Source organism: Callorhinchus milii, unplaced genomic scaffold (genome assembly GCF_018977255.1).
Source record: "Callorhinchus milii isolate IMCB2004 unplaced genomic scaffold, IMCB_Cmil_1.0 Scaffold2, whole genome shotgun sequence".
Lineage (NCBI taxonomy): Eukaryota > Metazoa > Chordata > Chondrichthyes > Chimaeriformes > Callorhinchidae > Callorhinchus > Callorhinchus milii.
Window position 1 is genome coordinate 29475927 of NW_024704743.1, and position 14547 is coordinate 29490473.

Consider the following 14547-nt stretch of genomic DNA (forward strand, 5'->3'; position numbering starts at 1 on the left):
CATCCAGTACTTCACTAAGACTGCTTTTCTTCACCTCCGCCACAATTTCACACCCAAAGCCATTCATGCTTTTGTCACATCCCGCTTAAACTTGCATGCCTCACTTATCTTCCTAGTTCCAGCATTCACAAGTTGCAACTCATCCAATAGTCTGCCAGCTGCATCCTCTGCTGCACCATATCCTGAAAGCTCATCACCCCAGTCCTCTCCCATCACTCCAGTTCTCTCCCATCACTCCAGTTCTCTCCCATCACTCCAGTCCTCATCAGTTTCCACTGGCCTCCCAAGTTCCCAGCAGATCAATTTCAAAGCTCCATACCTTGATCTACCAATCCATCTACTACCTGGAACTACATTATCTCACTGATCTCTTACCCTACTCCTCTGGTTACCCCCACTGCTCAGCTAACTTGGCCTTGCTGTGATCCTGGGTTACCAAGTGAACACCGGTGTCATTTCCTACTTCTGCACATATGCAAATTAGGAAGTGATGTTGACGGAGACCTAATAACCTAGATTTGTCCATTTCAGTGTGAAAATCCAGCTGGTATAGTGAATGGGGTCCACAGTGCAACCATATTATAAGCGAATTTGTGCTCTAATGAAGCACATCACTTCAGAGCTGCACTGTATTTGTTTTTAAAGTTTAAAAGTTCAGTGAACAACAACTCCACTTAAAGAGCACCTTTCACATAGGATGAATGTTTTGCGGCACTTAAATTGTCAGCTGCTATACAACTGGAGTCACCCTGTAGCAATTCAGATTGATATCAGTCCAAAACCACCGGCTGGAGGCAATTTCAGGAGAGGAATTCAAATCAATGCCAATTAAGTCAGAGTAACATTATGCTGTATGTTAATTCTAATATGGAAACCACATCAATTTGACACAAACTGACACATCCTCATGATAGTAGCATAAAAGTTTGATTACAATAAACAAAAGAAACTCTAATAATAATGATCTTTAACAAGTTATATTTTTGCAATCTGCATTACACTTTCCCAACACCAAATCAATTGAAAAGTCCAATAACTTAACAAACCTCTAGTGACTACGCAACTTTCTAATTCTCAACGCAGGAGAAAATGGGAATTCATCTTGTTTCCACTATTATACACAGAGATATTTGAAATGTAGGCTAAGGCTTTGGGTTGAGGCTAATTGCACATGTACTAATACAAGACATTTTGGGTGATTTTCAGAACATGCGTCTGATAAAAAGCTTCTCGGAATAGTCATAACCAGAATATTTCAAAATACCCTCCCATAAAGCAATTTGATCACTATTTTTGTAATCCTGCTGTCTAATATGCAACAGCAGGAAAAAGATTTATGTCTAGCAAATCCTGCATAACAACTCTCAGGAGCCCTGCTCAGTTGTTGATCTCAGTTCCAATTTCTGTGAAGCCAGATTTCAGCTAAAGGAGGTTCCTGGCACCAATGAGGGTTGGCCCCTGACACATCCGGATACCTGCAGGATTCGATAGTTAAAAATACTTTTGCAACTTGGACCCCACTGTGCTTCACACCAGATATTAGTACTTATTTAATGCCCATTTGTAACTCGCTTATGGCCAACATATGCTTTTCGATTTTGAGACCACCCACAATGACTCTTTAGGTCAAAGTTCACCTTAGATCTTGAACACTCAGAAGCATCTTGATCAATTCACAAGTACAATGTTAGTGCATTTGTAGGTTTCAATAAACTGCACTTCAGACAGGATAAACCAACTGTGATTCTTTTGGGGCTTGAACAGTACAGTTTCTCATCTGTGTAACAGATTAAGTAAATTTTACAAAATATGCATAACAATTTGATTGGGAATAAGTAGGCTACTTTTTCCCCACCTCCATGTGTGCAGTGTTAAACTTCACTCTAGTCAGAATCATTACTGAGTGCATCTGGATCACCACAATTAGCCATAAAAAGTTAACATTGAAATCTATTCTAACAAAATAATAACCCAGTTTTATTGCCAGATTATCGTGGCTAAAAGAGGTACACTTATAAATCCAAACAGTAAAAGAAAACGCCGTTCAAACACAGTCATAAAGCCAAACCGGGTGTTTGTTTTGAGATTCAGAAAATCAATTTTCTTCCTGATGCACTCAGAAGACAGGAAGAAAAAGTTGGAATAGAACAGAATGGTAAATCTGGCCCAAAAACAGCATGTAGGCAAAGAGGAAAGTGTCAGCCATGTATGGACACAAACTTACTTCCTTCTGTGTGTGTATGTGGATTCTTGTATAAATGCTCGATACGCCCAGTGTTGAAAGAACTGGATCGACGTACAATACCATGCACCTGCGTAGAAAAATGCAAAAAAGCATGTTAAATACAGCCATCATTCAGTTACTACCATTAGCAGACCTAAAAAAAGAACATCCAAAGGGTGAAATCTGCAGAAGGAATCCAACACAACAACTCCAACTGGACTGATAAATCACTACCACTATCCAAAAAAACATGCGGTCTGCCGTGAAACAGCTCACCTCCTGATACAAAACAAATAGCATGAGTGGGGGCAGAAAGGCTGAAGTCCCAACTGCGGATGATATAACACGTATATAATGAATATAAATATAAAGAATATAACAAAGGTATCTGACAACATTCATCCAAGTCATGGAATGCAGTGTACTAGTCTGTCCATTGCAGGATAGGAAATTAGATTGTTATAAAAGTTTTTTGGAACAAGGGGGTTAATTTATAAGGCATAGTGGGGCCTGCACACAAATCTATCACCTCTGGTACCAAGAGTCAAATCTGACACATGCTAATAGGAAGAAGGTTATCTCTGGCTATTGACTGTAAAGTATGTGAAATTAATTTGAGGATATAAAACAATGGCCCATCAATACAATGCTACATTTTATATTGCACCGGTCATATTTCAGAGCAAAAGTACTTCCAACTGAGCAAGGCTGACACCATAATATTTGAAAGTGAACTGGATGAACGTTGAAAGAGATATAAAATGGAAACAGAGAAATGGAAAGAACAGGCAATGGGATTAGAGCAGATTGGCTAGCATTTGTTAAATGTGTATGATTGTGTATGTCAATTATCTAATGTGGCTTCAAGGTTCAAGACTGATCAATGACAAACCATACCCAACCTTCATCCAATCTGGTTAAGAATGAAGGATTACTGAATTTGTTTGAAAACGAAACATTTTTGACAAGTCACAAAACATATTAAAAAAAGAAAGCTTAACTTTCCCTGAACAGGTAAAATTGCGACCTCTGCTCACATCAAAAAATTGCTCCAAATTAAAACTAGACACTTGTATTTTTTAACAATGACCGAAAACTGGTTTGAAGACCCATTTACAGCCGGTGAAAGACTGAAAAAGTCATGGCATAGTTGAGTGAAAGATATGAGTAAGTAAACTCATTGGTGGTCCCACAGAGAGATGTGGACAAGTAAACCTGTTTATGATGCTTGAATAGTTGAAAAACAAATTGCTACAAAGAATGTAAATCAACTTCAACACTATTTTATATTTCTCTCTCAATTTCAATTTTTGGACTTTGTTTAAAATAGTGTCAACGTGATTGGAAGAGTTACTGAACCCACTGGTGCAAGGGAGTTGAATTGACAGTTACAGGGTTATTTTTGGCCTCCAGAATGGCCTAGGAATAGAAAGTAGTTTTGGCCTGTGTGAATGAGAGGTGGTAGGTACGAAGATGCTCAAGCTACATTTGGCGATGAACCAAGAGGCCAGTTTTATTCCATCTGCGCTCGAGCATCTGCATTTGGTATTCAAGGGAGCAGAGGTGGCTGCTATACGAGGGGGTATGTTTGGATTTCGGGGTGGGGTGGGGGGGCAAGGGAATTGAAAATTGAGGAGAGACGTATGTTTAGCAGCTTGATGGCTGCGTCGGGATTGCTGCAGGTGTAAGGCCAAGGGATAGAAGGTCCAAGGATGAGAGAGCATTTGTGAAGGACTCGGGGGGAAGCTTTTTCCAAGGGTGGAAAAAAATGGTGGAGGGCTTGGAGGGGGGAGGGGATTACGGGAAGAGAGGGAGATGAGGAAGCGGTCAGAGATAGCCTTGTTCATGATGGACAGGTAGTTGAGATATAATAAATATTGGTGGCCAATTAGGGATGACTCACACTGGCCAAAGATTTCATGGGAACCAAGTATTCACCAGTACCTTGCTTCAATGCCTTTTTTATGTGTAAGCCAGGCAAGGAGAGTTGAGAAGTGCTTCAACTCCAGTTCTGGCATCACAACCAATCCAATCCTGTCTGAACAAGGTACAACTAACAGGAAAGATGGTTAAGGCCCGCACAATAATTTAAGAAGCAGCTTCATGCTATACTGTAGGGGAGAGTTTTGGAAGAATGAGACCAAATGGGCCAACTGGCTTACTTCAGCTGAAACTCTGGGGTGATCTCTGCTAACCAACCAAGGTGGATTTCAGGAACTGGATGATAGAACATGTGTTCACAAACTCAATCTCCAGATAATGTGTTCCAGCAGCTGTCACCCCAAGCCTCAGAGATTACTCATCAGTTATCTGATGGATACCCACCTTCAATGTGCTGGGAGGACCTTCATAGGGCAGCTTGTTAAGTGCTAGCAACCTTGATGTTCTCGAGGTCCAAGTCCAATTCCTTGAAACCTAAGGAAGGTTAAGTGTATCCACCTCTCACATGGATCTACTATAAAACATCCACTGTAATAAACCTCTGCCCTGTAACATAGTCCATTAATTCCCTTGAGTGCTGTTTTAACTGGGACAGGAATTGAGACAAGGAGAAGCGTAATATCCAGAGTTTTCAATTGCATCATTTGTTTTTGTGGCATATTACATCATTTACTAGTTCCCCAATTAATCTGAGATTCCTTCTGTAGGTTGCTGGTGATCTGACACTACGAGATGTGTGTAGGAGGCACGTCCCAAAGGAACAGACAGAATACAGCAGCAGACCTAAATGATAATGAAAACAATGAGCTGGCACAATGGTTTTGCTAGGTCGCATGTTCTCTTCTGCAACTGAGATTATTTATCGGCACTTGACTGGAAACACACAAAGAGTATATGGAAACACAGGAAACACATGATAACTGCAGCAAAAAATCAACCATTCAAGTCTGGACTTTCTCACCTCATAGCCCTTTTGCAAGAGAAACTCAGCCAAATACGATCCATCCTGAGGGGAAATAAAACACAAAACACAGAAGGTTAGAAAATCATCTCTTGAAATTCATATTCAACTTAATAAATTTGTGAAAGTCAAGATGTTGTCTTAATTGTTAAGAAAGTTAAGAAAGGCTGGCTAATCCAGCCTAGGTGTTTTTAGTTATTGTTGCCAATTCTACCTGCTGAATTTCTAGAAAAAAACGTTTAATCCATCTAAACTGTTTGTAATAACCATGTGATACCTTCAATTACAGGTATAATTGGTGGGGAAAAGAATTAACTATATCTCTTTAAAACCATGAAGATTAAATACAATATTTGGGAAGTTACAAAAAATTATCTCAAAAGACTAGTTTGCAAGCAATGTTTGTTGCCAAATATATTATACGTATATACACACAATATATACATATATATATTTAAGTAGAAACACACAACGAATAGGCATTTTTTCTGCATGCAATGAATAATTTCGTCCACAAAATACAAAATCAATCCACTTTATAGTAAAATCCTATGAAGCGCTTTGAGACATCTTGACGTGATAAAGTGCTATATTAAATGCAAGGATTATTATTATAATTATTAGGATTATGATTGAACTGATAAGAATATTTAGGACAATGAACAATCTTAATTTATAGTCCATACAAAATGCCAACTTTGTAGATGCTCAAAAGCCATTTCACTCCAAAAATTCTGATTAGATTTATGTGGAGTTTGATTCTATGCAGTTTGAATTATGATTTGAAACTGTGGCCCCAAAACATGGACATATGAAACATTGTGCATTTTATTTGATGATCGATGCTCCATCTGAGATGGACACTCCAGTGCAGTGTTGAGGAGTGCTACAGTGTTGGAGCTGCGATCCTTCGGATGAGATGTTAAACTGAAGTCCTGTCTGCCTGTTCAGGTAGACAATAATAATCCCTCCAAAACAAAACAATAATAAATTGGTCATTTTCAATCCACCACTGTTTGTGGGACACTGCTGTGCACAATTGGCTGCCGCGTTTTGTCCACAAATATACGGTCAATTCACTTTACAGTATATTCTGTGAAGCGCTTTGAGACGTCTAGAAGACGTGAAAAGCGCTATATCAAATGCAAGGATTCTTCTTATTATTATTAAAGATGGCACTATTTGAAAAGGAAAGGGAGTTTTTCCCAGTGTCCTGGTCAACAAGTCCCTCAGGTTAAAATTAGTCATTCACTTCATGACTGTTTGTGGGATATTGTTGTGCGCAAATTGGCTGTCAGTTCGCCTACAAATCCACAGTCACTACACTTTGCAGTAAGTTCCATAAACCGCTTTGAGACGTGATAAGGCGCTATATCAAATGCAAGGATTGTTATGATTATCTTGTACAATGATTCAATGGAAACTTCATGATGTTTCCAAAGACTGGCTGAAAACAGATAAAACTCTCCATTGTCAGGCAAAGTGAGTTCAAGTAAGACAGCTTCAAATATTCTTAAGAACAATCACTTAAACTACACCATCAGTATATCCTGCTTTCATTTTCAGGTCACGAATTCAGATCTAAAAACCAACTGAACAGTATGCATGTACTTTGATTCTATTCCCTTCCCTCGGGATGATTTTTCCACAACTCCTTCTGGGATCTCACTTAAAACAATGGCATATTGACTGTACACATGGGTGGTTTACTGGCTTTTAGTGCAGGTTTAAATTTGACCTTGGAAGCTTGTGGCAAGCAAGTCACTAATTAATCCTAAAAGTACAGCCAAAATACTATGAATCACTGTGGGTGTGTTACAAAGTGACAATTAACAATGCATATATCAAAAAGTACTGTGCTCATTAGATCAGAAACTAGAACCTGAATGCAAATAAGTTGGTACGACCGGTTTTCCATAAAGCACGCACACACTTATTGTACTTTTGGTTAAGAAATCTCCAGATACTAATTTTAGACAAACATTATAGGCTATTAACTTATTGCTGCTAAAGGAAATGTTCAAAATTGCCAAGTTTCCATAAAACCAGAAGAGCTGTAAGGGGGTGAATGTGGCAAAAGAGAAGTCTTTGTTTCAATTCATTTACAGGAATAAGAACGAACTCCAATACCAAACATCAAGTGGAAAATGTGATTTTCTTTTAAATCAGTGGAGTTTTATTCCTTATTTCATGTCAGCAATTCAGCAAATGTGAAGAAAAAATCATTGAGGGCCCCCTCCCCCAACATATACACACAATGTATTTTTAAAACAAAACTGGACAGTCCTCAGTCAGTCTGTGAGACAGAGCAGAACTGAGCTCTTGTCAATAGGTCTTTTTCCCCTTCACTCTGGCTGTTTCTCAGAGTTTCCACTCACAATGGAACAGAGCTGGCACCAGCTTTCTTTTCATTTTACAGCATTTCCTACTCTATCAAGTGATAGGGGCACTACTTTCCAATAAGTGGGAAACAGAAACACAGAAAGAACTCTTCCCAGCAATATGAGCAAAACATTTATTTCTAAAAGTGCTGGGCCACTTGCATGTCCCGTACTTTTGTAAGTGGCTGAAAGATAAATCTCTTCAGAAACTAGAGAAATAATATATAATGAATCTGTACAAATGTACTATACAAGCATAGAATTCTTCTTAAATAAATATATTTTTATGTTAAAGAAAACCAGATGCATTCAGTGTGGTGCGATATGGCTATCAATGTCTTTATACAGAGAAAATTAGGAGAAAAGCCAGACTTGTGGGTGACTGAAGCTCTGTTACAACACTGTATATTGCTGGCTGTAAGTTTTAATAAACCTTATACACAAATTTTAATCTGGTATCAGTGCACAATAACAATAATCCTCGCCTGTCGAGAGGATGTCTCAAAACACTTCGTAGGATTTACTGTAAGGTGCAGTGACTGTGCATTTTGTAGATGAACGTGGCAACCAATTGGCGCAAGGCAATATCCCACAAACACCCATGGGGTGAATGATCAATTTTAATTGGATGGGCTGTTGGCCAGGACACTGGGAGAAATTGCCACCTCTTTTCGAATAGTGCCAAGTGATCTTTAACATCCAGCTGAACAAACAATCAGGACCGCAGTTGGACATCTTAACCGAAGGACGCCACCCCCAGCATTGCACTATAGTGTCATCTTCAACTAATTGGTTGTAGAAGTATTGAAAATATTGGGTTAAAAAAGTATTTAAATTCCAGAATGGTTTTCTCATCAAAATCCATTCCCCTCTCTAAAATCCACCACAGAACATCCCTATAATGGGTAAACTCAACTAAGATGAAAGGGGAGAATGCACAACTCACTGTAGGCACAAGAATAGGAGCTGTTTGCTCCCTCCATCACCTCATTCAAGATCTATCTTTCTTTGTCTGTGCTCCCACCCCCAGCTCAGGTAACTATTTAGTATTGTTAAGTGCATTTGGACGTCCTCCTGACGTGAAAGGTACTATACAAATGTTAGTTTGTACCGTATTGTCCAATTTGCGACCAACTACACTCACTGACAAGGAATAGTGGTTCTGTGCATTCCTAATGATCCAGGCCTCCAGAAGAGGAAAATGTGATGAAGGGTGGAGCACCTACAGTTAGACATCATTATAGTGGAGAGAACATAACACAGGAACATGGTGGATCCGCAGTACACTAAGGTGTGGTATACTTCCTGCCTTGGCACTGACTGGACAATTTCCTGGGCATAGTGCACAGATGTCAGCATCATCCCTGGAAACATTCATGCTCATGAGAGTCGTCTGCACTGACTGGTGCATAAGCACAATGACATCAGCATTGATCCCCACAATCCTGGAAGTGCTGGTGAGTGGCTACATTACAACGGTCTCCATTATAACCCGGGATTTCATTTTATGGACCCTCAAGTGATGAGTTGAAATGGGGTTGGACTGTGCTAGTAATTAAGTGAGAATGTGTGTCAACGAGTCATTGCTCAGTAAACAGTTTGCTTCTGAAAAATATGACATAAGAAAAATGTACAAGTATCAGTGAATAAACTAACATAAAATACTCAATCCAGTAGTCTAATACTCAAGCAAAATGAAAGCTTTATCTTTGCTCGCACTGTATTGTTAAAATGCACAAGTTCAAAATGTCTTTCGAGAATACATTCAGCTGAACATATTCAACTGAATATGCTCTTAAACTCATTTATTATTTTCCTGTTAGTGTATTCTTAAAGTAATGGTAAGAAGTCTAAAAATATAATGTTCTGTTGGGTCCATGCGTGAGGATACAAGACCTACTTGTATTTAGGTACCAGCTTTTCATGTAAAAGAAATGTCTTGAAGCCCTTAACAGAATGAGATTAATTAGAAATAAAGTGAATATTCGGGAGACAAATGTGTCATTAACAACCTACAACGAGCAGTGAGACGAGTGAGCAATTTGTTAGAATATTGTTTTAGTTTTTTAAAAAAGATGTGGCTCCTGTAAGCATAGAGGGCTGTACAATTGGCAGTTTTTATTTCACAGGTGAATTTTGCAAGCATTTGGTGGGTGAAACCAGCTGTTAACTTTCAGGCTATAAGGTCACCAAAAAGCAGGTTTGCATGTGGAGTTAGATGACAAGCAGACAGTGTACTGCCAGATTATACAATCATACATGCTCAGACAAGACTTGTTCGGCTGTCATCCAACTACTGTACTCACTGTTTTAATGGCAGCTCTCCAGCAGTTTATAATCAAATTTGATACCAGATTTTGGTGCTGTGCTGTTTGCCAGCAACAATCCTTTTTTTTAAAATAAAAAGATATAATTGCTCTACTGCTCAAAACAAAATACAGTATGTTGAGAGTAAAATCACTTACGTCTGTAGCCAAACCATTTTCCAAGATTGCTATTTCATGTGTGAAATATCAATCTGGTCACTGCAATAATTATTTATTTAATCTCACCACATTCACTTACGCCAGGAATTAATCACATCCCATGATTAAAAACTGTATTAATTTCATTCGGACCAATTGGGAAATGAGCCAAGTGTAAATAGAGATTATAATCAAATTGATTTAAATGATGCACAGTACTGCTGGAGAGTGCTCATAAAGAATTAATTTTTCATGACCAGTTTTGTTTAGTTCTTAGCAATAACAGATTCTTTACGTTGCAGAATGATTTTTAATTCAATTCTTCCCCCCACACTGATTTTAAAAACAAATCTAACTTTCTAGATCTCCCCAATAACATGTAGCTCCTGTTTGTGAAGGAGGGCAAGTGAGTTTGTCTGAGGCCTTTGTGGGCCAGAACAATTTAGATTCTCACACTTGGCCTGCACAACATTCTGGCAGTGCAACCGAGACTGGGTCGTCATGGAATAATAATTTGGACCATCGCTGTGCCACCTCGTACATCAGTTCAAAGCGTAGCAGCAATTTCTGTAAATATAACAGCTTTTAACAATGAAAGCTTTCAATAAAAGGAAAAAATATTTGGAAAATAAAGAAAGCAAAGGTACTCAGGTAATTTAAACCATACCTTCTCAATTCGGGCTGCTGACACCACTGCCTCATGTTCACTTTTGTACGAGAGAATATTTTCATAAGTATAGAGGCACTTTTGTTATAATGCGCTCCTCTGGGTTCAATAGCTGAGGCCAAGTTATAAGTCAAGTGTGAAAAAAATGGCCAAATTCTGGAGTGTCAGATCCCTGCTGACAACATTTTCTGCGCATTGTGTACAAACACAATATACATAGGAAGCGCCATCTGACTTCACTTCCTGCAGGGTCGTCCCCCTGCATGTGCAGTACATAGGAAGTGATGTGAGAAGAGCTTCTTGCGCGTGATGTCAGTGACAACATGTCCACCTGGAAACCAGCTAGTTAATACCGAAAGCTTCCAGTTCGTGAATACCCACAGGGCACGAGCGCTATGAGCATGTCGGTGCTATACAAGGGGGCAGGGCTGCGTTTTAACTGGGTTTCTCTGTGTTGGGGAACAGCTGAACAATGAGAATAAATTGAATTTCTCTATACTTTGGCAATGAGAAAATGGCAAAAACAGCATTATGATTGTATGTCACAATGCAAATTGCAGTAAGTGAGTTAAAATGTTGTGCTCAGGATACAGCCTTATTCAATATGAAAACTACAGTGAAACACTGAAGGCTTGTAGGGATTGGGTTTGTATCAGCGGTGCCTTATTATTGGCTGACCTGCCATTAATATTTTGGTAGTAGACCTTGCCCTCAAGCAGACAAAAAAAATGTTATCAATAAAATTGACATTCCCTTAGGGAGCCAGTCTTGAGGGACTGAAGCTGAAAAATTGTTGAGAAAGCCTCATTGCCAAGTTTCAGATTGGAGACCATATGAGTTACCAAGCGTGTGTAATGGAAAACCCAACAAGTCCCATCAATGCCAAATTGACCGTCGTTGGCTCCCTGTTCCGTTTGAATATTGTGTGTTGTGCTTGATGAAAAACATAAGATGTTAAGCTACGTGACTGTTCGTCTCAGTTACTAATTCAATATTCCACAAAGTGCAGCTTAGAAATGGCAAAAGACTGAAAAAAGGCACCTGTTAACAACTACAGCTCCAGGGTCAGTGAATACATTCCTCCAAACACAGTGCTGGCTAAACCTTACCGGTCATATCTGATCCCTTTCACAAAAAAATAAAAAAATAAACTCCATCAGTTCCACAGAAGTGTTGACAACTAATGCCATGACTATAGTTTTACATTATTACTAAGTATATCTGCCAGTGCTCAGGCCCTACGGCACACACAGTCACAGCCAAGAGTAAAGCTGTGGACTGTGAATGGAACTTCCACTGAGATTGTGGCTTATCTCGGGTGATTTGAACTGCAACCTCCATTCTGTTTCCCTCAGATTACATTAAGGGACAGGAAGGGACTGGGGAAGCTAAGGAACTCTACTTCAGGCAGGCCTTCCACTAATTTGGCATCCGATAAAGCAGTCCAAAATTGGACCAAATCCAGCCAAGACCTGAACTTCCACAATTTGTACTTGAGAGTAATTAAAAGTTGGGTGGATGTCCTGTGTTACAAAACCTTATGACACAGAGTCTACAACTTGCTCTCCGGCACTCCACCTAAATGACTCCCACAGTATTTGAAAGGAAGCATCTTACTTCCTCAATTCCAGTCTACTGTATTGCAATTTGATTACAAGCATCTACCTGTGTCCAGACTGGATACAATAAAAGCAGATTTTTTTGCACAAACGGGGCTAGAAAATGCCAAGTTTGCAGTGGCATGAAACGCCCTATTGTCAGAGATAGATCTGCTATCTGGATCTTCACAATGGTTCATCTACAATTTAGTTTGAACGTTCTCAGAATTCTCCAGTTCACTGGTGATTTATAAATGACCAGGTGGTTGTCCATTAGACCATATGACTTATAAAAATACTCCAGTATCCTCCACTTAATCTTGAAAACACTGGTATTTTTGATATCCATCAGTCACCTGAACAAACGATCTTTTGGAGAAGATCAAGCAAATCCTCTTATTAAACAGGTAATGTCTTCAGGCAAACTTTTTTTTAAAAAAAGATGAAACCATATAAGATATTGGAATAAGATGTGTAACTTAATTATTATACAGATTTTTTTCTCAATCCACAGGTGTCAATTTGGCTGGTTGGTCGAACTATCTCTTCTCGGTCAGAAGGTTGTGTTCATAGTCCAGACTGACACACCAGTAGATTATTGGGGAGCGCAGCATTGCCAAGGGTCTAGAGGTGTGCCTTGAAGGAGGCGAGGGAGGGAGTGAAGTGAAGGGAATGTGGGATGGAGTTCATGCCTGAGATGAGGCTTTAATCCTTCTTGTATGGCACTATTAAAAAAATAATTTTGGGGTCAGCCAGGTGTCTGACACATCACCATCCTTAAAGAGTATCCAAACCAGAGTTCCACGCATGTCAGCTACACATGGAAATTCCCCTGTTTGGAATGGAATGTGCACTCTTCCCCTGGAGGGATGCATCCTATTTATCTATTCGGGTCTATTTGACAAGTTTTAGGGAAAAGTGAATTCCTTTTATGCACATCTTATGTCACCAACAGCATACACTGTCACTACTCTTTACAATAAATCCTGTAAAGAGCTGTGAGACAGCCTCCCAAAGTGAAAGGTGCTCCATCAAATGCAAGGATTATTAATCTTACTTCTTCAAATGCTGAATTGTTCTGAACATGAGCTGACTAATACTTTAACCAAGCCTCTAGCTGCCTATCCAGACGGACGTTAAAAATCCCAAGACACTATTCAAAAAGAGAAGGAAGTTTCTCCCAGTGTCCCAGCCAACATGCCTACAAAACTGGTCACTCATTCCATAGCTGTTTATGGGACAATTTGGCTGCCATGTTCACCCATAAAAATAGTCACACCACTTTACAGTATATCCTGTGAAGCACTTTGAGATGTCTCAAAGGCATAATAAGGTGTTATACCAAATGCACGGATTATTATCTTATTTTATTCATAATATACTATAACATTAATTTATACGTTTAAAGTGAATCATTATATTGCTTTTTTGACTTTAATCTGTGAATATTTTTGACATAAAACATTTAGCAATAGTTCAGGAAAACCAAAAAACAAACATAACATAGAACGTTCAGGAATATAAATCTGCTCTTTAGGTTCTACGTTCTTAGTACATTCTGAAATCTTACTTTCCACTAAAGGTTTCAGCAATATTTTGTTCAGAATCCCTGAATGCTTGGTGGATTAAGGCACGCAATGTAACACAAAGGCAGATTTAATTTGCACACAGCAATGTCCCACAAACAACCATGAAGTGAATGACCAATTTAATCTGGGGGAGTGTTGGTCAGGGCACTCGAAGAAACTCCCTTCTCTTTACGAATAGTACCAACTGAACAAGCAGATGGGACCTTGGTTTCATGTCTCATCCAAAGGATGGAGGCTCCAACAATGCAGCCCACCCGCCGGTCTGCACTCAGACGAAATTGAGTTCAAAGTCCCAACCTAGTATTGATCCTCTTTCCCTCCACTCAGACCTTTTATTCAACAGGGCGATAGTGATTTGAGCTAAGCCAGGGTGACACCTGTCAACTATCAGGCTGGCTGAATTTTTAATGCAAGTATTTTCCACTGAAATAAATCACCTCACAATTTGTTCCATTAAATTTTACTTGCCACTGATCAACTCATTGCGCTAATCTAATGCCTTCATTACAACCAGGTTTGTCTATGCCAACGCCCTGCTTGTCGGCCTTCTCAACACTTTCCTCCACAAGCTGCAGATCATCCAGAGCTCTGCAGCTCATGTCCTCTCCCAAACCAGGCTCGGTGACCCCATCACATCCACCCTTGCCCGGCTCCACTGGCTCTCCATCCCCCAAAGGATCGAGTTCAAAATTCTTGTCCTCACCTTCAATGCCCTCCATGG

The 14547-nt window shown here is 39.5% G+C and overlaps 1 protein-coding gene across 1 annotated transcript in view; it reads right to left on the reverse strand.

Moving 5' to 3' along the window:
- Nucleotides 1-14547, reverse strand: part of gmds (GDP-mannose 4,6-dehydratase) — a 347045-nt gene that overhangs the window by 286839 nt on the left and 45659 nt on the right. The window contains exons 2-3 of the mRNA XM_007908694.2: nt 5127-5171; nt 2225-2312 (exon numbers count right to left, since the gene is read on the reverse strand). Of these exons, the coding sequence (XP_007906885.1) occupies nt 2225-2312; nt 5127-5171 (133 nt within the window). The remainder of the gene's footprint in view (nt 1-2224; nt 2313-5126; nt 5172-14547) is intronic.